Genomic DNA, 22,421 nt, shown 5'->3' on the forward strand with positions numbered 1-22,421 from the left:
AAATTGAATTTCTAAACATATGGAATCAAACCACACTGTCTCTTTTATTAACCATGTAAAATATTCAAACAGAAAACATTTACAGCCTTTTGTTTTGTTTTGTTTTTATTCGTGACCTTCAAAAGTAAACTGATCTGGTATGACTGGTGATCTGAACTAAGTGGGGGAGGCCATAGCAAAATCTTAAGTGTTGACTGTGAAAGTCAGTGAATTACATGTACATGATTAACAAAGCTTTCCTTGCTGCTTTGTGAGTAGATATAATGAAATCTAGATAGGAAATTAAAGACTAGTCAATTAGCACAGTATTGGGCTTTGCCACACACTTTGTGTACCTGATATTCTGTTTTAAGTGCGTAACTCATAATCTGTCTTTTTCCCATGTAGCTCCCGTTGTAACAGGAGTAGGGCCTGGTTTCTCTGTGGGGGAGCTCCAGGGTCATCTGGCCTATGATCTCAACCAGTCTGTTAACCAGCCAGTCAGTCTCAGACGATCACTGGCCAGCACCTCATCCAGCGGGTATTTTTACTTACACACACACACACACACACACACACACACACACACACACACACACACACACACACACACACACACACACACACACACACACACACTAGTTTTCATGTCTTACTGAGCACATCTAATTGACATAATGCTTTCCCTAGCCGCTTGCCCTAACCATGAAAAATGAATGCCTAAACATAATTGTAACACTGATACTTAAACCACATTTTGAGCCTCAAAAATGTCTTCAAACCTGCGGGTTTGCATTTTGTCCCCATAAGGGACTGTACAATTTTCTGTCCTCACAAAGATGCCTAAACATGCACACACAAACAGGGTTGTAAATGGAGACTTCAATTTCTGGTGAATGTTCAAGCACATAAAAGGCCAAATGCAAGTGCACATTAAAATATAGGAGAACGAAAACAAATACATAGAAAGATAATAAAGGGACAACCAGGAGGCATGTACTCTGAGAGCATAAGATGGGTCTATGCCTAAAGCTGCTCAGTCAGATTTTTTGACATATAAAGGATGATGCCTATATACTGCACATATACTGTACTGTACTGTACATTTATGTATGCCTGCAGGTAAGGCTGGGCACTGAAAGCCGACTGAAAATTTTCAGAAATATTATCAAAAAGATTGGACCGACTTGCTGAAATATAAGTCTTTTCAACTTTAAAAACTTTTGAATAGAAGGTGGCTGATAAATATTTAGAGCAATTGCACTTCTGCAAGGTAGAGGTTTACACTTACACTGTAAAAGTGTAAGTGATGACAAGTGATGTGTGAGAGTTGTAGGTTTTTGAGGTTTACCTTTTTAATTCTTTGGAAAAAAGATGGAAGTAGGGAATCCATTTGTCCAATAATCCTGTCTATTTTAAAACGGATTCACTGGGAAGGATGAGCAGCCAAGAAATGGTACAGAGACTCATCCCCTGACTGCAGTTACTGTAGGCTCTGATGTCTGTTTGCAGTAAGATTCATGTAAACAGTGCTGTGAGGTATGGCAGGATACCCCTGAGAAAAATACCTCAGTGATCATCTTGTTTAGCCCACTGCTGCTTTAGTTTCCCTGTCCTTGTTTAACCTTTCTAACACTTCACCCTTTGTTTTATTGGAGAGCAGTTTTCTGAATTGCTCATTTAAATCACATTTAATAGGATAAAGTAGCTTTAAGAATTTATTCAAGCAAAAGTCTCTTTCTTTAAGGCCGTGTTTTGCTCTTTGCTCTCTTACTATTTTCTTACTTTTTTCACTGTAGGTACAGAAACACCTTTAGTCATTGACCCCAATACAAAAATAAACTTTCTATAGTACATTTGTGCCAAAAATAAGATAAAGCTCAGACAAGCCTGTATCTGTGCTGAAGGGTTAATGTTAGGCAGTAATAAATGAGCAACTACCACAGGAAAGACTGGCAGAATTTCTTCTTTGTCACAGTGAAGAATTAGTCAGCTTTTCATTCAGTCGGCCTGGTAAACACACGTCTGTGGCAAACTTTTGATTTCCCCGGCCATATCACACACACATATCTGCACAATTTGCAAGTTTGCTCACTTACAAAGAAGGATTGGAAGAAAATGCTGCAGTCAGATGAAACCAGATTTGACCTCTTTGACATCAGCTCCGCCCGCCATGTTTGGAGGCAGAAAAAGGTTGAATGTGACTCAAAGAACATCATCCGCACAATCAAACACAGAGTTGGAAACATCATAGTTTGGCCTGTTTTTCTGCTAAAGATGATTTCACAATAAAATCTTGGATGAGAACCTCCTTCTCTCAGCCAGGATGTTGATGAGATGAAGCACATTAAGGTGGTGAAAGCTAAAGCTTCCAGTTTCTAAGCAACAGCCAAGAAACCTAAAGGATTTAGAGAGAGTGTGTGAAGAGGAGTAGGCCGAAATCCCTCCTGAGATGTGTGTAAACCTGGTAACCAAATACAAGAAACTTCTTCCTGCATGTAGCAGTAAGAAGTAGCTCAGGAGGTATCTCCTGATAAGACAGTTGGTGCTTCGATCCCTGACTCACCCCAGTGGGCATGCCAAATGTCCTTGGACAAAGTTGCTCTTGCATCCATCGGAGCATGAATGTGTGTGAACGTTAGTTAGTAAGCACTTAAAAGCATAGAAGAAAGTGCTTGTACGATTGGGTGAATGTAGCATTTTGTATAAAGCGCTCTGAGTGCTCTGGAAGAGTAGACACGTGCTATATAAGAATCAGACAATTTACCATTCTTGCTGGTTTACTCATCCACTAAGTACTAAGTCATGTTGTTCTTGAGAATCAAATACTTTTTTCACAATGACGTGAAAATCCGTTCAGAACTTTTATTTAATGTGTTTTCCTGTTTGACGTTCTGTCGCTCTCCATCAGAACAAAACTGTCATAAAAACGAGAAACCGTTCATTTCTTTCTAAGTGGGCAGACTTGCAAATTCAGCAGGAGATGAAAGAATGTGTCCAGTTGAATGTTTTTATTCACTAGGCATCTTAAGTTTGCAACAAGTATTCATTGGAAAATCAATTGCACTTAGGAGGAACATTAAGTGTGCAGTGTGTTATTGTGCGGACTAAAATCAGTATATGGTTGGAAAAGTAAGAAACACCACTTATTCTTTACAGAATTTATCTGACATGATAACAGTACACAATAGTTTACAGAAATGTTTTTTTGATTCTTGCCCTTTTTTGGCTTTATTTAATAATATTAATAATATTTAATAGTGACAGTTGAGACTGACAGGAAAGCAGAGAGAGAGGGGGGGGGGGGGGGGGGGGGGGGAAGACATGCAGCAAAGGCCAGAAAGGCCCAGAAATGGTTAAATGAAAATGGGCTGCCAGGGTTGGATTGTAAATGATTTGGGTCTCTGAATGAAACGGGAAACAGTAATGCTGCTAAAAAGCAAGTTGACTTCAGCCCACACACAGGTCCTTATGGCCTCACAGTAATCTTACCTTATGCATTTTAACACTGGACTATGCTTGATCTCCTCACATGGTGCTCAGTGAAACCAGGATCCTAAATGTGTGAGCATCTCTCTATGTGTCTTCAGGAGTAAACGTCATAAGTCTGGCTCTATAGAGGAAGAGGCTGATAGTCCAGGTGGGGAGTATTACCATTCACCTTCCTCACCAGCCAGCAGCTCCAGGAACTGGACTGATGACATGGAAGGAGGTAAGACTACCATATCGACTTTCCTATTTACAGTCATGCTGCTGAACAGATTAGGGCCAGGTTTACTAATACATTGCACCATCACAAACGGGTTTTTGGCATTTAAAAAAATATTGTTGGTAATTATGAAGCGAGCACAGTGACATAATTGAATGCAAGAGGCGGGATTTTTATGCGACTGACTATGTTGTATATCTATTTCTGTGAGGAGAATATTTAAATCAAGTATGTAAACTAATGTACTAACATTTGTGTTAGTACATTTGTGCAATTTACTGCTAATTCATCAAAACTAACAACTAAATCTATTAACTAAAACTAACCTATTTGGGTATTGTGCTCAGATGCTAATTTGCCCTGTTTATTAAATCTGGCCCTAAAGCTTGTGATGCACTTATTTGGATTATTATATTTAAGATTAGCATGTAGGAAAATCCTGTTATTCACCAAAACGATACCAGCTAGTCAGTAGTATAATTAAATAATAATGAATTCATATATTTTATCAGTATTTTTATCAAGAGGCAGGGTCATGAACAGATTCTGGACAGTTGTTATGCATAAGAATAGGATTTGCTTAGGCAGCCTGTATCAGCTGCTGGCTCAGCAGATACCTTCTATACATTGCAATGAAGGGCGCGCTGCATCACTGACTACAAGAAGGACAACACAGTCAGTGTTCAGCCCACTGCATCTCTTGCAGACGAGCTTAACAACTTCTATGCTCGTTTTGACGCAGACAACAGATCTGTTGTCTGCGTCAGAATCCTCTACCCTCAGGAGGACAGTGAGGCTGCAACTTTAACTCTGAAAACAGAAGCTGTGAGATGGACCTTTAAAAAGGTCAATCCTTACAAAGCTCCGGGACCGGACGGCATCCCAGGCCGGCTACTCAGAGTGTGTGCAGACGAGCTGGCAGAGGTGTTCACCAACATCTTCAACCTCTCCCTGAGGCAGTCAGTGGTCCCCACGTCCCTCAAAGCATCCACCATCATTCCCGTTCCCAAAAAATCAGTGGTCTCCTGTCTGAATGACTACCGTCCTGTTGCACTGACATCCGTCATCATGAAGTGCCTGGAGCGGCTGGTCAAAAGTCACATCTGCTCCTTCCTCCCTGACACACTGGACCCTCTTCAGTTTGCCTATCAGACAAACAGAGCCACAGAGGATGCCATCGCCCTGGCAACGCACACCACCCTCACTCACCTGGAGAAAGGGAATACATATGCAAGGATGCTCTTCATCGACTACAGCTCGGCATTTAACACCATCATCCCCTCAAAACTTGCCACGAAGCTCGTCGACCTTGGGCTGGGAACACCGATCTGCAGATGGATTCTAAGCTTCCTCACAAACAGGCCCCAGGTGGTGAAAGTTGGTAAGCACACCTCCTCATCACTCATCCTAAACACAGGTACGCCACAGGGTTGTGTGCTTAGCCCCCTCCTATATTTCCTGTTCACACACGACTGTGTTGCTAAACACGACTCCAACATCATCATCAAGTTTGCGGATGACACAACCATCATCGGCCTCATCACAGACAATGATGAGACGGCCTATAGAGAGGAGGTGATGGCACTGTACGAGTGGTGTCTGGAAAATAACCTGACTCTCAACATCAGCAAAACTAGAGAGATGATAGTGGACTACCGGAAACAACCAGTCAGAGAACACCAGCCCAGCCACATCAACGGTGTCAAGGTCGAAAGGGTCAGAAGCTTCAAGTTCCTTGGAGTCAACATCACAGAGGACTTCTCCTGGACCCTTCACACAGACACTGCTGTCAGGAAAGCTCGCCAGCGGCTTTATTTCCTGAGGAGGCTGAGGAAGTTTGGCATGAACGCCAACATCACCTCAAATTTTTACAGGTGTGCAATTGAGAGCTTGCTGACGAGCTGCATCACAGTTTGGTACGGAAGCTGCTCTGCCAGCAGCCGTAAATCACTACAGAGGGTTGTGAAGGCAGCAGAGCACATCACTGGCACGAGGCTTCCTGCCATTCAGGACATTTATCTCCAGCGATGCCTCCGTAAAGCACACAGCATCATCAAGGACCACAGCCACCCAGCACATCAGCTGTTCTCCTTGTTACCATCTGGCAGACGTTACAGGAGTCTGTCTGCTCGGACTACAAGACTTAAAAACAGTTTTTACCACCAAGCCATACGACACCTCAACCACAACACTCAAACACATACAACACAGTGCACAGGACGCACTCAGAAGCTACCTGCAGCTTCACAAGTACTCTGTTTAATCTGCACTGGTCACTCCACTTTATTGTTATTGCTATTTATATTTAAAAAGTACAATACTGTAATTTTCTGCTGCTCATTCCTGTACAATATCCCATCTGCCCTCCCGTCATATTTCTTTTCAAGATTTTCTTATTTAATCACTAGTGTACATATATTTATATTTATAGATACATATATATTCAGTCATCTTTTCTCTTTTACCACGTCTCTCTAATATTTTGCTCCTTACTATTTTTCTATTTTTTTAATTACTTTATTTTATTTTATTTATTTTATTATATTTTATTATATATTCTTCTACTGTATCATGCTGCTGAGTGACTGCTGCTCGTCAAACACATTTCATTGCAATGTTGACCCTGTGCTAACTTGCATATGACGAATAAAACTGAAAACTGAAACTGAAAACTGTGCATTTTAATCTGCTTTAGCTTTTGCATCCCACCACATTTATGCTATGTGACTCAGTCAGTCCATATTCTGTGACCGTTGTCTACTCTGGGGGGCTCTGGGAGGGGCTCTTACTGTTATTCTCATTTCCAGCTTCCCACGTATGCACATGGAAGGGCACCAATGCCTGCACTCTTTGCCTTATACTTTCCAAATACCAAAGAAGAACGGCAGACCACATCTGACATTTAAGAATGACAGGTTCCTCACGCCACTCTAACAAAGTTCTAATCACCGGCGCCTAACCTGGAAATTCTGATTCTAATTTGATGGAGCTGAGTATCACTTACATACAATGTCTTACTTTTTTGGTTAGGTGCCACAAAACGTTTTAAAATGCAACATCAGCACAAAGGGAAACAGTTGGAAAACCTTTCCATTATAAGCCATACAAATACCTGTGGTCTAGTACACAACTGGTTTCTGCTGAGTCAGGATCGTGTGCTTCATGATTATATATTATATTATTTTAAGACCAATTTCTAGAGAAACTAACATAAGTACAAATGACAGAAAATTTTGGGTGCTTTTGTGTGTGTGCGTGCGTGTCTGTGTGTGTGTCTGTGTGTTGTGGGATTCATTTAGGGCTGTCTCCCCCGGTGAAGAAGGCAGAACTGGACAGTCCTTCTCCCCAGGAAGACTCACCAAGAATGGGTTCCTTTACTCAGCACCACCGGCCTGTTATAGCTGTTCACAGTGGTCAGTAGCACACACACACACACACACACACACACACACACACACACACACACACACACACACACATATGTGTGTGTGTGTGTTAATGTTAATGTTATATGTTAATTTGTTATTTACTTAAAGGATGCACAGAACAACATGTCATTTTTTTTCTCAGGTCTGTCCCGGAGTCCACATCCCTCCTCATCTCTTCATTTCCCATCTTCCTCCTACTTCCCCCATGGAGCGATCCGTTATCCTCCTCATCTTGCCCAAGACCCTCTAAAGGATCTGGTTTCATTAGCCTGTGACCCTGCCAATCAAACCCCTAGCTCAGTGAGTACATCTAGTCAACACAAGCCAACACACTATTCCCTTTCTCCATTGCACCTCAAGCTAGTATTACATGTATGCTGCAAAAATAAGTACAAATGTTTTTGAAGACAGATATTTCTTGTGCAACCAATTCAATCACCATATTAGCAGTTCCTCCAGACCTGCAGCACTTTGTAACTATAGACAGGGTTGCACATAAGTGGTCCGCAGATGCACATGTGCTGTCAAAATAAAAGACGTGCGCCAGATAAGAAGTTGCAACGCGCGTTTGCGTACATAAGATTTTCTGGAGGAGGACAGACGTTTGTTTAGAACTCTTAAAGATGTCGAAGAAGCAAGCTCCTTTAAGCAATTACTTTGGTGTTCCTCCACCTCCAAAGAAATGTCAGAAGGAGTCCGAACCGCAAAAGAAGCGCGTATTCTCGGAAAAGTGGTTGCAGGAGGTGAGCTGGCATTTGTTTGAAGCCAGAAAATCTTATGTACACAAATGCGCATTGCAACTTCTCATCTGGTGTGCATCTTTTATTTTGACAGCGCATGCGCACCTGCGGACCACTTATGCGCACCCCTGTCTATAGATGGAGAGTGACAATATCTCCACATGTATAAACATAAAAGTAAAAAAAGACACAAAGAGAAGAACTTTGATGCAGCAAGTACTTTTTTTTACATAAAAAAACCCCCTGAATGTGGAGCGGTGAAGGTAGAAGCAAGTCAGGATATGTGTGCGTGAATTAGAGGGAGACAGGAGGAAAGGTGAACATGCAAGGTGTAGAAATATAGAAGGTTAGAAATGAGGACATCAGAAGGACAGCCAGAGAGGCTGAGATAGTTTGGACATGTGCAGGAGAGCGAGTGCGGATATATCAGACAGAGGATGATGATGAAGATGGAGCTGAGAGGCAGGAGGAAAAGAGGAAGACCTCAGAAGATGTAATAAAGGAGCACATGTAGAGGGCTTGTGTGACCAAGGAGGATGCTGGGATAGGGTGAGATGGACGCAGATGATCTGTTGTAGCCCCTCAGGGGCACATGACATCACCTCTGTCCATAACACTAGCATATTTCATATTACTGTGGGTTTAATGCTTCTTTAATGAATAAAATTCATATTTCCAAAATATTCCAGCTGAATGGAAGTAACCAGGTCAAAGTGCCCAGTCACTACATCTCGTCACAAATGTTGGCACCCCCTGGACCTGCACCCTCTCTGGCGAGTCCCCCATCCTCCCTTTCTAGGCCGACCCTTCCTACAGAGTCAAAAGCTACTACCACGTCCTCTGATGCAGGAGCAAACTCCCCCACATCACCCAGTAAGTGGTCATAAATAATCTACTATATATACAGATAATATATACATATATATACAGTTTGTACAAAACATTTCAGTGAATACCGGTGAAAATGAGGCTTAGAGCATCAGTGACAAGTAGAGCAACTAATGATCTGTTCCATAAAATCAAATAACTTCCAGTATATCTTCAGTATCAAGCTGGTCAAATAAAAGTTATTAGTAAACGCTGCAAATTTGATTTTCCAAAGTATAAGCAAATATTAATATGCTGCCCAGAATAAAACAGTTCAGTGGAAGCTGCTGTGTACACTTCCATGTTCAATGCACGATATTAGAATTTTCTCATATTTTGTCAAGTTTGTGATTTCTGACAGAAATCTGATGCCATACTGTTATTCAGATCAACTACATACATTAAAAGTGGAAAATGTTTTTCAAAAACGACACTGTTAGGAGATGGTCATTATCATTCAAACACAATATGAAAAGAATTAACTCTGCCTTTTGAGATACTGCTTTCTGCACTCACTTGGTTGAGCAGGTGACCCATTTGCACTTTCTTGTAAAAAGAGGTATGAGAATAGACTGGCAGGTCCAGACGCAGGAGGTGGACTGATGTTAATACCTGATAAAGACAGTGTTGTTACAATGTCGTTGTTAGTTAGCAGTTAATTGAATATTTTGTTTACATTGCTGTTACCTTTCTGCTCATTTCTGTGTAAACATTTAAATGTGTGTCAGTTGTATTTCATATACAGTGGACACTTAAAGCCCAGATCTAAGCTGGGCGACATTTGTGGAGTTTGGGGTTTTATTCCAACTTCCAACCTGCAATACAGACAGAATAAATATAATATATTTATAGAATATAGAGTAAAGAGGAGATGGGCAATACTCTGCCCAGTTCACATCAATTTCTCAGATAATTCTGAAGGGAAAGACGAACAATAAGCAAACTTAATTCAGCCAAATATTCTACAGTGAGCAGAGTTGTTGTTGTTAACCCTCAGCATACTCTGCCCCGGGGACCCCTCCAGCTAATCGATCATCCTTCGTGGGAGTCACCCCTCGAGACCCAGGTGGACTCTACCAAGCGCAGGTCAGTATGGTTTACTTCATTGTAAAAGTCGTTTCAGGAAGGATTAGATGACCCCAAACACCAGAAATTTAGAGATTTCACTGTTCAATATCTGGAAAATTCTGGTATTTTTAGTTCTGTGTCGTGTATTCCCAAATGGAAGTTTCAAAGGTTGAGTTGTAGCTGCTGCTGGCAAACGTCTCCCTAATACTGCACATAAATATTTTCAGTAGCAGTGTTTAGTTCAACATGATCAAGAAAGTCCTGGATTATACTTGTGTGTGAGAGGAACTCTGACTTTGTACATTTCTAAGCTGAGTCGTTGTATTTGTGTTTTAATTGTGTGTCTGTCTCCTTTCCAGTCTTGGTATTTGGGCAACTGAGGGAACTTTGGAGGAAACGTGATTGTCATGACAGTAAACTTCTGGGGGGGAAAAATCATGTTGTGAAGACATTTCCAGAGGAAAAATGTATTAACCTCTGGTCATACATATATATAAATATACGTTGCAATATATTTATATATGTGTAAAGAGACGTCCTGGATGGAAGAAGGATGCTGGGCTCTCTCAGCCGTTTTATATCCCCAGAATGAACTATGCTTTATGACATTACATGTTTGTCACAAATGGCATATTTTCAAAGAAAAGTAACGACTTAATGCAGAGGTTTCATTGGTCCAAATGAACTACAGACCAGAACCAGGCATCAACACATCAGATTCTCAGAAGCCTGAAACTTAACTGTGTCCCCAGGATGAGTCCTGTTTCCCTGGGATGGATGTCAGCCTTGACCCCTGTACCCTGGATCTCGACACTAAGTCAACTACAAGGCCTATATAGACCTCATCCCTCCCTCAACACTTAAAATGCCCCACTCTCCGCTGCAGGTGCTGCTTATAATATATGCAAATAAGCCTCCTTTAATTTCTGAACCGACCAGAAGAGGTTGTTAATATTTAATGTTTATTTGCACTTTTTAAGTATGTCATTGATACGTCTGAAGAAAATTACAAGCTGAATAGCGCAGTTTCTTTCACTCTTCCCAACAAAACACAGAGGCTTCATCTTTTTTATTGACAATCATCCACCTGAAATTATTTAGTTGCTTTGCAAGGCTCATGTTTGTAAGACTGTTTGATTGTGCTCTTTGGTAGAAAACAACGAGTAATAGTGGAATATAAGAGCTATATTCATGCCTCCTCCTCCACAGCACACAATGCTACAGCTGAAAGCAAGTGTGGAGCAAGGCCCAGTTTTACTATGCCATGTTAGAGTGCATGAGTGGGCCATGACCTCAGTTCCAAACGTACAGTGTTTGACATTGACGTGACTTCCTCAGTAGAATTATCAAAAGGCAAACACATACCTGGATGATGTGGCAGCACAGCCAGCAGTACATTGGCTGCTGAATGTGGCTGAACTGTAGCCTGGTTGTGTAATGTAGTGTGCGTGTGTGTCTGTAGATGATTGTGTATGAGAATGTGATGGTTCCTGCATTTCCACACTCATTCCTGCTTTGAAGAGATGTCCTGTAGTTTCTGTTTGTCTCAAAATGACAGGATCTGTGTTTGTGTGTGGGTGGGTTAGAAAGAGATAAAGCAGGTGCTGCACTATGATTACAGTAAAATACGTTTCTTTCAAAAGTTATGATGTGGTATGTTGCCAAGCTGGAGGTTTAGCAGACTGTTTTTTGTTTTTGATGAAGGTGTTGATGCTGATGAGCATGTTATGCATATATGACTTGAACTGTGGACAAAATCTGGGTGTGTCGTCTAGCTGTAGAATAAGTGGTGGTCCCTGACAAGTTCTGCTCTGTGTAGTTCAACCCCAACCCAATCTGAACAACGTGTGATGGAACAGCAGCAGTAGGGTTTGATTTGGGACTGGGCTGGGCGACACAGGTGAACAGAAGAACGGTGCTAGAGTTGTTTTCCAGTTTGAAGTGCCAACATCAACAAATTAAGCATTTTAAGGTAGGTCGAGCCCTTGGTTTTCTGTGTAAATGTTGATATAGAGTTTGCATTATTGCTTGCGAGGCAAAGCAGTGTTCTGTTATCGCTGACGTTTCACAGCTTCAGTTATCAAATACATTTCTATAGTGGTCTACTGAAAGGCTTGCAAGCTACATTTTAACATTGACTGAAATCTTCAGAAACATTTAAAAAGGTGAAAAAACATAACGATGAAAGAAGGAATAAAATGAGGATCAGATTCTTGAATGCACCTTAAACATCATCAGTTCTGGCAAATAAAATTCATTGTAAACTCTAAAAGAAACTGTAGTAGACATGTGCACCATGGCCCTTTGGTAAATCTTACACAATGTCATTTGTGTAAGATAATGTTACATGTTGACAATGTCAAGATTTTTAAGAAGTAATACATTATAGTCTGTGCCATAATTTATTTCTAAGAACTGGTGAGTCTAAAGCAGTTTCCTAAACACTTGTTATTTTTCCGTGGATGTAACGATGTAAAAATGTGTTTTTGATAGTGCAATCTGATTGGATACCACACGAGAAGAGTTTCCGAGTAACCTGTATTATTCACAGGAAATTTTCTGCTGGATTGTTTCTGCAGTCCGTCAGTTTTTTCCACTTGCTTTCTGTGCACAGAGAGTAAGAGAAAACTCCAGACATTGTTCCTTGGTGTAGTTGTTGTAGGCTGTTTTCATGACCCACATTTGTCTCCATCTCCTTGGAAACAAATATTCTTATTGGAAGAAAGTTTTTTTTTAAAGTGTCCCCACTGCTGTGGTCTGACCAATGACAGTTTTCTTCAAGTCCTATGCTTCAGCACCTTCAATGCGAAATAATAAAATGGATATTGGTTCAGAGAGCCATATATTTTCAGCTTTAACTAGGAAACCCAATGCTCCCTAGGATGTAGGTCTGAACACTTTCTGTTCTCAGAAAAGAAAACAGAATCTTGCAGAGCTTTGTTTCCACGTTCTATGGAAAACTTACCCGAGGACATTTTATCATTCAGCAGGACAATGATTCAATTCTATAATATTCACATAGCACCAGTTTACGACAACAGTTTTGTCTTTATATGGTAAGGTAAACATTAGGATATAATACAGTGAAAAAAAGGGGAGGAGAAGTGCATGTGCCCCAGCACCATTTAGCCATTTGAATTTGTCATGTGGCTCAACAGCACTAAAACTGGCTCAGTAGATAAAATAAATGTTTGCAGTGTGTTCTAATAATAGTCCGTAAAGGAAGCATATATAATGTAGGTACTGGTCCCAGTACAGAATCTAATGGAACTTCATGACTGACTTTTTTGCGTGAGGAAGCTTTGTTTACGTGATTAATTCTGAACCCCTAAGCTTGTGGCGCTGTGTATTTAAAAGGGTTTATGCTCAGACCTGCTCAAGTTAAAGCAGAGGCTTTAAAGAGAATGTGCTGAAGTTCAACAGCTGAAGAAGATAGAAAATTGCTTCACTGGGCTTCCAGTGAACTGTTAGCAAAGCAGGTGGTATAGTCACTGGAAATATTGGACCCAGGATTTCCAGTGATATTTACAGTTTTGATCATGCAAGATATTACTTTGCACTGGAAGCAAACATCTGTGGGATCATGCAAACGCCTTGCACCAAAATGCACCAAGCAGCAGAAAAAGACAGCAGTTCACAGATATGGACAGGCTTCACGCGTGTGTTTGTACAGCAATTCGGACAAAAAACAGAAATTCCATTTTAACATTTTCCTTCTGTTTCTCCTGCCTCCTGTTGTCTTTACATTTATAAATGCTTGTGTGAGTTACTATGGGAATGGGCATGAATGATCAATTTCTAAGGAATCTTACTTGGACGTGTCCCCATATAATTTGAATCTTATATCTTGAAATTTGATTTGATCTTGTCTGTTTTCTGTCAGGCCACACCTAAAATGTACTTTACCTTGCATTAGAGCAGAGATGTCGGTGCATTTCCTTTTTCTTTCCCACGGTTTGGGGGCTATAGCTAAGTTAATTTAGTGCCTACAAGGGATCAATGACATGGACAGAAAGTGTTGATATGAACTGGATTTTAGTTTAAGGTTCAGTTAAAGTTGTCTTAAAGCTGATGTATATTGCATGGTGCTGTCCTGGTCGCTGTGCTGACCTAACCAATGCATGGCTCAACTTGATAATACCTCTCCATCTCTGTCTTGCTCTTCCTCATCCTTCTTTTCCTCCCTCTGTTCTGCAGACTACATCAGAGGGAAGTGGATGGAAGGCTATATGTTTCTTTGAATTTAATAATAGCTCTGTTGTTAAACTTTTGCACGATATTTCGTAAAACACATTATGTGCCTTGCCTTTAGTTAAAGAACAGTAATATTTTATGGAAACATGATCATATGTTTCACGGTACAAAAAAGCTGCATGTGTGATTACTCGACATTAACCAGTGTAGCAAGTGCACATTTTTTGGTTGTGGTGGTGCGCCACCTGAGATAGTAACTTACGGCTAAGCTCTATGAAAGCTTCCACTAGCTGTTTATCATCTACTCTGTTATCCTAAAGATAGAGCAATTTTTACAGTGTGAAAGGAAGTGTGTGAAACTTTGCGGAAATATGCTCTTTTTACTGTCGTATGAAGAAAACAACTTTGTTCCCTAAATAATATACATTTGGTTGCAATTAAGGTAGCTCAGCTGTTATATCATGACCTACTGAAAGTGTGAACTTGGTCTGTATGGCCCCAGTGACGCAGGCCTGGAGATCAGTTGACTACCATCTGGCAACTACACATGAGAAAAACGTGTCCTCGGCTACTCCGAGTGGTAGTGAAAAGTGCCACACAAACCGGAAATGGACAACCTGTGCCGTCCAACTAAAAGTTTTGCCTTTTACAGCTGGTTGGCTGAAGCAGTGAGGCTTGACTTTTACTTTGAAGGCTAATGTCCTGTCTTTTCACTTTGCATAGCAAGTTTTGCTCTTGCGGGTGTAGTGTTTAGAGACAACTTGGCATCTTCCATGCAAACTACTGTGGCAGTCTGCTAGCATCTAAAGCAATCACAAGGAAGTTTTTGATGCAGCACCATCTGTGTGAGCAATTTCACCCAGCAACCACTCGCCATCTGGTTGGGAAATATTCATTTTTCACTGGAAGGTTCCCAGAAGTTGACAGGTCTCTAGGCTGGTGTGACTGAGGCCTAAGTGTGAGAACTGTAGACTGTGATCCAGCCTCCAAGTATATACACCTGCTGTCATATATATCATTTAGGTCCCATGCTTGATTTATTGCAACAAAAACACGTGAACACATGGAAAAGACTGCAGTTCCCAGTATTTTCCCAGTTCCTTTAGACTCTGTGGATTTTTCTGGTGTTATCTGAGATACTCAGGTGTTGCCTGCACTCATATAGCTGATTGGATTCAGTGGCTGTGCTGTTTAAGGCTGGCGTGTAGGCTGAGGTGTCTGTGGGCTAATGTAAGTGAACATTATTGGTGTTGCTATGTGTAAAGTCACATGCACACATTGTTTGATATTTGCTTAGATATGTGTTATATGAAAATGTGGACACCGTTGTGTTGTAGTAAAATGTTTTTTTCTGGGCGTGGTTAAATATGGATGGAAGCTTTGATTTGAAAATACACTTTGCAGAGGCTAAAACATGGGTTGAGAAAGTCAAGTCTGGTGGTAAGTCCTGCCTAAATGTTCGCAATACAAACAAAAGCCATTTTCAGAGGCACTGCTCAGCTCTATCTACTTAACGTTTTATTGTCCCATGTTAGATGCATATAGACACATTTAAAGGTTCTTATTGCAGGGAAAAATCTTGTTGGGCTTTAGCTAGTATGGCCACGTATGGTTGCCATGTAATGGAAGCATGTTAAACATGTACAGGTTTAGATTTCAGGGCTTTGCAGCTTTATGACTGGTGATGAGAACACCGTCCAATTGCCTATATGACGATCCTGTTACTCAGCATGTGATAAAAGGCCATAAATAACTTTGAGTTAACATTATTTTTACTCATCTTCGCTTTAGGTTATTTTTAGGTTTTCCTTGGGTTATTATTACTTTGCTTTAGAATTATAGTTTTAAACACATCAGTGTGTATAAAAATATATACAAAATGCACTTATTAGTTATCAAGATGTATAGAATGTTTAAATCATTTGTGGCTGTCTTATACAGTAAGTGGAAACCATGAAATGGGGAAAATTGTGTCTCTTAGAGAAAAATGTGGACAACAAAGCTGTTTGGTTTGGACGTCAACTGAAGTGAAATGACACAATGCACAACTGCTAAGACTTCACAATCTCCTAAATGTGTCATTGTGATAAAGAAATGTTGACAGTGATGTCACATGTAGCAATGTTTTTGTAATACATAAATTATGTCCTGAAATATTGAAACTTTTTTATAGGATCGAGCTGTTTGAAATTACTCATTGGGCTTGACTAATGAAATGCTTCTTCTTACTGTAGCACCACACTTATAAGAATATGGCCTTATTTTTGCAAGCGTCAATGAAGGTTGAGTCAACAGTTAAAAATATTTAGGTCAAGTACTTGTGTGCAGAAATGGTATACATAGAAAAACAAGGAATAATTTATCCAAATATTTTGGTGAAAATTAAACGAAATAGGGCTTAAAAAAGCATTCAGTCTTGGACTATACTGGTCCATCGCTGCTTCAAAAATAAAGGTCTTCACCACTGACACGTCATCCATAATAGGGCAAACACTGACAGAGAGAGAATGGCAGCACCGTGACGCTCTAGCAAGTTAGAAAAGAGCAATATCTGGTCATTTTATTGCACATCAGTTGCACAAACACTTTTACCCGCTGAGGATGGTGATGGTATGGGAGCTTATAGGGCGTGCCCTCAGGTATTAGTTTCTTCACACACAGACCTAAGACTTGTAGCAATACAGCAAGAACCCACCAATCCTGGTCAGGTGTACAACTTTAGCAAATCAGAGGATCCTCAGAGACCTCCTGATGGGAGTTCCATCAGAAATTATGAGCCAAAGTGGAAAGTGTAATGGTTGCTGCAAGATCATAGATCGAAGCTGAGTGGTAGAAGCTTTAATTCAGGGCTTTATATGGACTTTGATAGTGGCTGTGATTATAAACCTTAAATAACATGTATTTTGGCTTGAATGATATCTAGTAACCTGACTATGGTGATATATCCAAAACTGTATGAAGACAGACTGTGTTGCTTGTACGGTTACCAAATCTTTATGTACTTTACTTAATGGTAAAACGCTGAAGCAGAGTATTAACCTATGATGGGTCTGATTGCGGTTAAGTTGTGATGAGGCCCACTATTTGCAAACATGTTTTTTCCTCACGCGTATAGGAAATATAGAACTTGCTTTTAGATTTAGTTGCTTTAAAAGTTTCAAATACATTTTTAACAAACATTACAGCCAAAAATGCCCATGCAAAATGTGCAAGTGGTTTACAAAAAACTGTACAAGCTTTGGAGTTGTTCCTTCTCCTCCAGCTGACGACCACGATAGAAACTCACGCAAACCTTCACCTGTGGAAAGAATGTACGCACAGTTTACTGGCACGTGACTTAAAATCCACATTTTGGATGCAATGCTGTCAGGAAACAGTGTGAACTGTTGATGTGCGTCTTCATTTCTGTTTCCCACCAAATGAAAACCTGACAACAGGATGCCTAAGTAACACACTCACTCTGCTGAGTGGAAGACACATGCCCAGTACTGTTAAGGTGATAGCGTTTCAAGCTTGTGCAGCATGTTTACACAATGTTTTAAATAGAGGTCTATCATAATCAAATCATCATATCATAAAATACTGAAATCAAGATCAAATTTATCAAGAATTACAGCTATTAATTAATCATAATTGGCATGTGATGTGTCTTGATATTATGATCTTTCTTTTTTTTTTGCTATAAAATTCAACTTTAAAGAAAGCGACACACCAGTTCAGGCTCTCATGCAGACACTGTCCTCTTACCGAAAGTGTACAGACATGCAAACTCATCAAGTTCCTCGCTCTATTCAAATAAACCAGCAGGGCAGCAGCAACTGAAAAGTTCTACCAAAAACAATGTCAATAAGCAGTGCCTATCACTTTACTGTTGGAGGTATTTTGTAAGCTGTAGGTGTTGTTTTCAGACCCTACATGGTTTGGTGACAAACAGCGTTGCCCTCACCGGTGCAGGTCCTGAAGTAACAAGCCATACAACAAACCAAAGAGTTGAAGGAAATCTAGAGATAACACTGAGTGTGCATTTTGGGGGACACTAAAGTTCAGAGGTTTTGCAGTTTATGGTACTTCATGTTATGCTGTACTACGTTCGGGGCCTACAGCTGTGTTCTATTTTCAGCTTTTATAGGTCACGCGTGAAAAACATTATAAATGCAGCACAAATGTGATGCCACATTACAAACGGAGCATCTGTATCAGTTGATTTATCCACTGTGCTGTCAGTGCATGGAGGTCTGTATTATCATTATTATGCAGTTATAATAATGTGTCAGTTGTAGTAATCAGCTCTGTGATTTGCTTTCACCCACTGTCTACTATTTCCCCCTGCAAGCTAGTTCGCTTCACCGTCTTTTGTAAGACCCCATCCCCGCGAACACGCACACAAACACACAGTGCAGTAAATACATGCATATTTATTTTGTGCCACAGATACAGACTGGCGTTAACTGAGCGTGGGGTTGACTTGGTTCCCTCTAGATTTTTTTGAAACTCTGTGGTTTAAAGACAAACAAGTGCTGTTTAGGCGGCCACTGTTATTATAGTTCAAATTCTGATAATCAATGTATGTGTCCATATATTTCATGTTACACTGCATCACACCATAGTCCAAACTGCTCGATGATTGTGATTAGCAGGTCATGTTCAGTATTGTGAACAGCTGTTTCTGAGCAAACAGTCGTACTGCAGGTGGTACTTCCTGTTTTTTAGTTTCACGGCTGCAGATGATCAGATGTTGAACTGTTTGCTGTATGAGGAACAAAGGGACTGCAGAGGGCTCTTTTCTATGAACTATCAATGATATTCAATGCTCTACCCTACTGCTGCTGTTTCCTGGAACAACTCCATTGATTTGGTGACTCCAATATGTGTTTCTTTTTTTTGCTGTTACTTGAAATGCATGTTTGCTTTTTAATTTTTTTAATGGCCTTTGAAAACCTTTCCTGTAATTCAGACTTACAGCAGGAAACCACACTTGGTTACTAAAAATGGGATTGTAGAGCTGCAGGTTTTCCCCTGACAGTGATGCCATATTGATTTGTTTGTGTAACTGAAAGTACATTGCTACTGCACAGTTTACTCCATGTGCTCAAGATAGTATGTAATGAATGAAAGTTTTTTTTCTCAGAGAATATTTGAATGCATATTTGAACATTTTTTTCCATCATAACTTTTCCAGATATTATATTAAAAAACTGCTTGCTTGCTTCCAGACATATATCCCTTACATCAGAGAAGGCATAGGCATTAAAACATGTCATCAGTTATTGCATGACTGCAATTCACATAGACTGTCGTCCTTTTCACATTAACTCTATAGTTGGAATTGAGTTAGCCATGTGATAACAACAACAAAATCTTTTTATCACTTAAAATGGGCATGCATGATGCACACTGAGGTACGCTGGTACCTAAAAATAACAACGCTGCAGTGAAGCAGAGAGCGGTCCCCTGTTACAGCGATATGGGAACGCCTCTGTGTTCATTATTGTGTACTTTGGTCACAGTTTTAACATCTGGATAGAGCTGAGTCCATTCCATTCCATATTGGAAAGCTGAAGTTCTGACATTAATCCTGACCTCGAGATTTACTGTGGAAAGGGCTGCTGCTTCAAGCAGAAAGTAGTTTCTTGGCAGCTTTACCGAGCCTTTTAAGTACTTTTTACTATGTGGATTTTTTGTTTTTTTGTTTGTTTTTCAGCTGAAATTATTGTCAGTCATATATTTTTGCATGGCATAAACTAAAGTCTCGCACTTACCGGTCTGATCCCCTTTGAATGTATAATGTTTGCGTGAAAGCCGTCTGAACCAGTGTTTATGACCTTATGTTATTCATCTGTTGTGGGGGATATTCAACCTTTAGAACCACATTTAGACATTGCTATTGACAGATTCTAATGAAGTCATTTCTGGAAATGAGTATGTTTCCCTATGCAAAAATATACCATTAATAAACATGCTATTCTAAAACTCAGCCAGCAGGCTCTGTGTTTGTTCATTCATTCATATCTGCTGTTATTATAATGAGAATGATTTATTAGTGGACCTCCAACAGACCTCCAAATGTGAAGATCTCTTTTGAAGAGAAATTTGAAATGATCATCCCATTTCCAAAAAAGTGGTGACACTGTGTAAAGTGTAAATAAAACCATGCTATAAATTGCAGTTCTCGTAAACACACTCTGCATTTACAATAGACTCTCAGATTTAGCCATTCTTATATTTTGCTTGTTCTTATGTTATTGTATTTTTGCACACCTCTGTTGCTTGTGAAGCTTGCACACAAGAATTTCACTCACATGTACTGTACCAGGGTACCTCCACATGTGATGTGACAATAAAAGTGATTTGAGTTGATTTAGAGCATAAAACACACATCAAAGGAAGTAAAAAGGTTATTTTGGATGTCTGAGAACTGAGGAGAACCATTGGTGGTAAATGGACTGGTTCTTTTCTACTCTACAGGGAGTGCAGAATTATTAGGAAAATGAGTATTTTGTCCACATCATCCTCTTCATGCATGCTGTCTTACTCCAAGCTGTATAGGCTTGAAAGCCTACTACCAATTAAGCATATTAGGTGATGTGCATCTCTGTAATGAGAAGGGGTGTGGTCTAATGACATCAACACCCTATATCAGGTGTGCATAATTATTAGGCAACGTCCTTTCCTTTGGCAAAATGGGTCAAAAGAAGGACTTGACAGACTCAGAAAAGTCAAAAATAGTGAGATATCTTGCAGAGGGATGCAGCAGTCTCAAAATTGCAAAGCTTCTGAAGCGTGATCATCGAACAATCAAGCGTTTCATTCAAAATAGTCAACAGGGTCGCAAGAAGCGTGTGGAAAAACCAAGGCGCAAAATAACTGCCCATGAACTGAGAAAAGTCAAGCGTGCAGCTGCCAAGATGCCACTTGCCACCAGTTTGGCCATATTTCAGAGCTGCAACATCACTGGAGTGCCCAAAAGCACAAGGTGTGCAATACTCAGAGACATGGCCAAGGTAAGAAAGGCTGAAAGACGACCACCACTGAACAAGACACACAAGCTGAAACGTCAAGACTGGGCCAAGAAATATCTCAAGACTGGTTTTTCTAAGGTTTTATGGACTGATGAAATGAGAGTGAGTCTTGATGGGCCAGATGGATGGGCCCGTGGCTGGATTGGTAAAGGGCAGAGAGCTCCAGTCCGACTCAGACGCCAGCAAGGTGGCGGTGGAGTACTGGTTTGGGCTGGTATCATCAAAGATGAGCTTGTGGGGCCTTTTCGGGTTGAGGATGGAGTCAAGCTCAACTCCCAGTCCTACTGCCAGTTTCTGGAAGACACCTTCTTCAAGCAGTGGTACAGGAAGAAGTCTGCATCCTTCAAGGAAAACATGATTTTCATGCAGGACAATGCTCCATCACACGCGTCCAAGTACTCCACAGCGTGGCTGGCAAAAAAGGGTATAAAAGAAGAAAAACTAATGACATGGCCACCTTGTTCACCTGATCTGAACCCCATTGAGAACCTGTGGTCCATCATCAAATGTGAGATTTACAAGGAGGGAAAACAGTACACCTCTCTGAACAGTGTCTGGGAGGCTGTGGTTGCTGCTGCACGCAATGTTGATGGTGAACAGATCAAAACACTGACAGAATCCATGGATGGCAGGCTTTTGAGTGTCCTTGCAAAGAAAGGTGGCTATATTGGTCGCTGATTTGTTTTTGTTTTGTTTTTGAATGTCAGAAATGTATATTTGTGAATGTGGAGATGTTATATTGGTTTCACTGGTAAAATAATTGAAATGGGTATATATTTGTTTTTTGTTAAGTTGCCTAATAATTATGCACAGTAATAGTCACCTGCACACACAGATATCCCCCTAAAATAGCTAAAACTAAAAACAAACTAAAACTACTTCCAAAAACATTCAGCTTTGATATTAATGAGTTTTTTGGGTTCATTGAGAACATGGTTGTTGTTCAATAATAAAATTATTCCTCAAAAATAAAACTTGCCTAATAATTCTGCACTCCCTGTATATGCACAAAAGAGCGTTTTAAGCCTAATCTTAAAAGCAGATCGTGTCTGTCTCCTGAACGCAAACTGGGAGATGGTTCCATAGAAGAGGGCACTGAAAACTGAAGGCTCTCCCTCCCATTCTGCTTTTAAACACTCTTGGAATGACAAGTAAGTCTGAGAGCTGTATTGGAGTCCTTACCATACTATAAGGTCTTTAAGACAAAACGGGGCCTGATTATTCAAGATTCTTCAAGATTACTCAAGGTAGGACTTACCTACCTGAAAGCAATTTCTATCATTATAGCATATGGCTTTTTAAAACTAAACTAAATGAAATGTATCACACTATCACCGTGTGGGTCGCTGTGTTCTGTTTCCACTGTGGCCAGCAGGTGGCGGTGTCGGTACCAGGCTTCATGTCTGCCGTCCACCAT

The 22,421-nt window shown here is 40.4% G+C and overlaps 1 protein-coding gene across 2 annotated transcripts in view; it reads left to right on the forward strand.

Moving 5' to 3' along the window:
* The window catches only part of nfic (nuclear factor I/C), a 29,252-nt gene extending 18,775 nt beyond the window's left edge, over window positions 1-10,477 (forward strand). For both annotated transcript variants that reach the window (XM_085386330.1, XM_085386332.1), the window contains exons 7-13: window positions 388-520; window positions 3,570-3,691; window positions 6,988-7,101; window positions 7,259-7,416; window positions 8,546-8,729; window positions 9,721-9,809; window positions 10,151-10,477. In XM_085386330.1, the coding sequence (XP_085242456.1) occupies window positions 388-520; window positions 3,570-3,691; window positions 6,988-7,101; window positions 7,259-7,416; window positions 8,546-8,729; window positions 9,721-9,809; window positions 10,151-10,171 (821 nt within the window). In that variant the 3' untranslated portion in view covers window positions 10,172-10,477. The remainder of the gene's footprint in view (window positions 1-387; window positions 521-3,569; window positions 3,692-6,987; window positions 7,102-7,258; window positions 7,417-8,545; window positions 8,730-9,720; window positions 9,810-10,150) is intronic.
* The last annotated feature ends 11,944 nt before the right edge of the window (window positions 10,478-22,421 follow it).

This window comes from Rhamphochromis longiceps, linkage group LG17 (genome assembly GCF_057381845.1).
Source record: "Rhamphochromis longiceps isolate RC_006_pf linkage group LG17, R_longiceps_female_GT1.1, whole genome shotgun sequence".
Lineage (NCBI taxonomy): Eukaryota > Metazoa > Chordata > Actinopteri > Cichliformes > Cichlidae > Rhamphochromis > Rhamphochromis longiceps.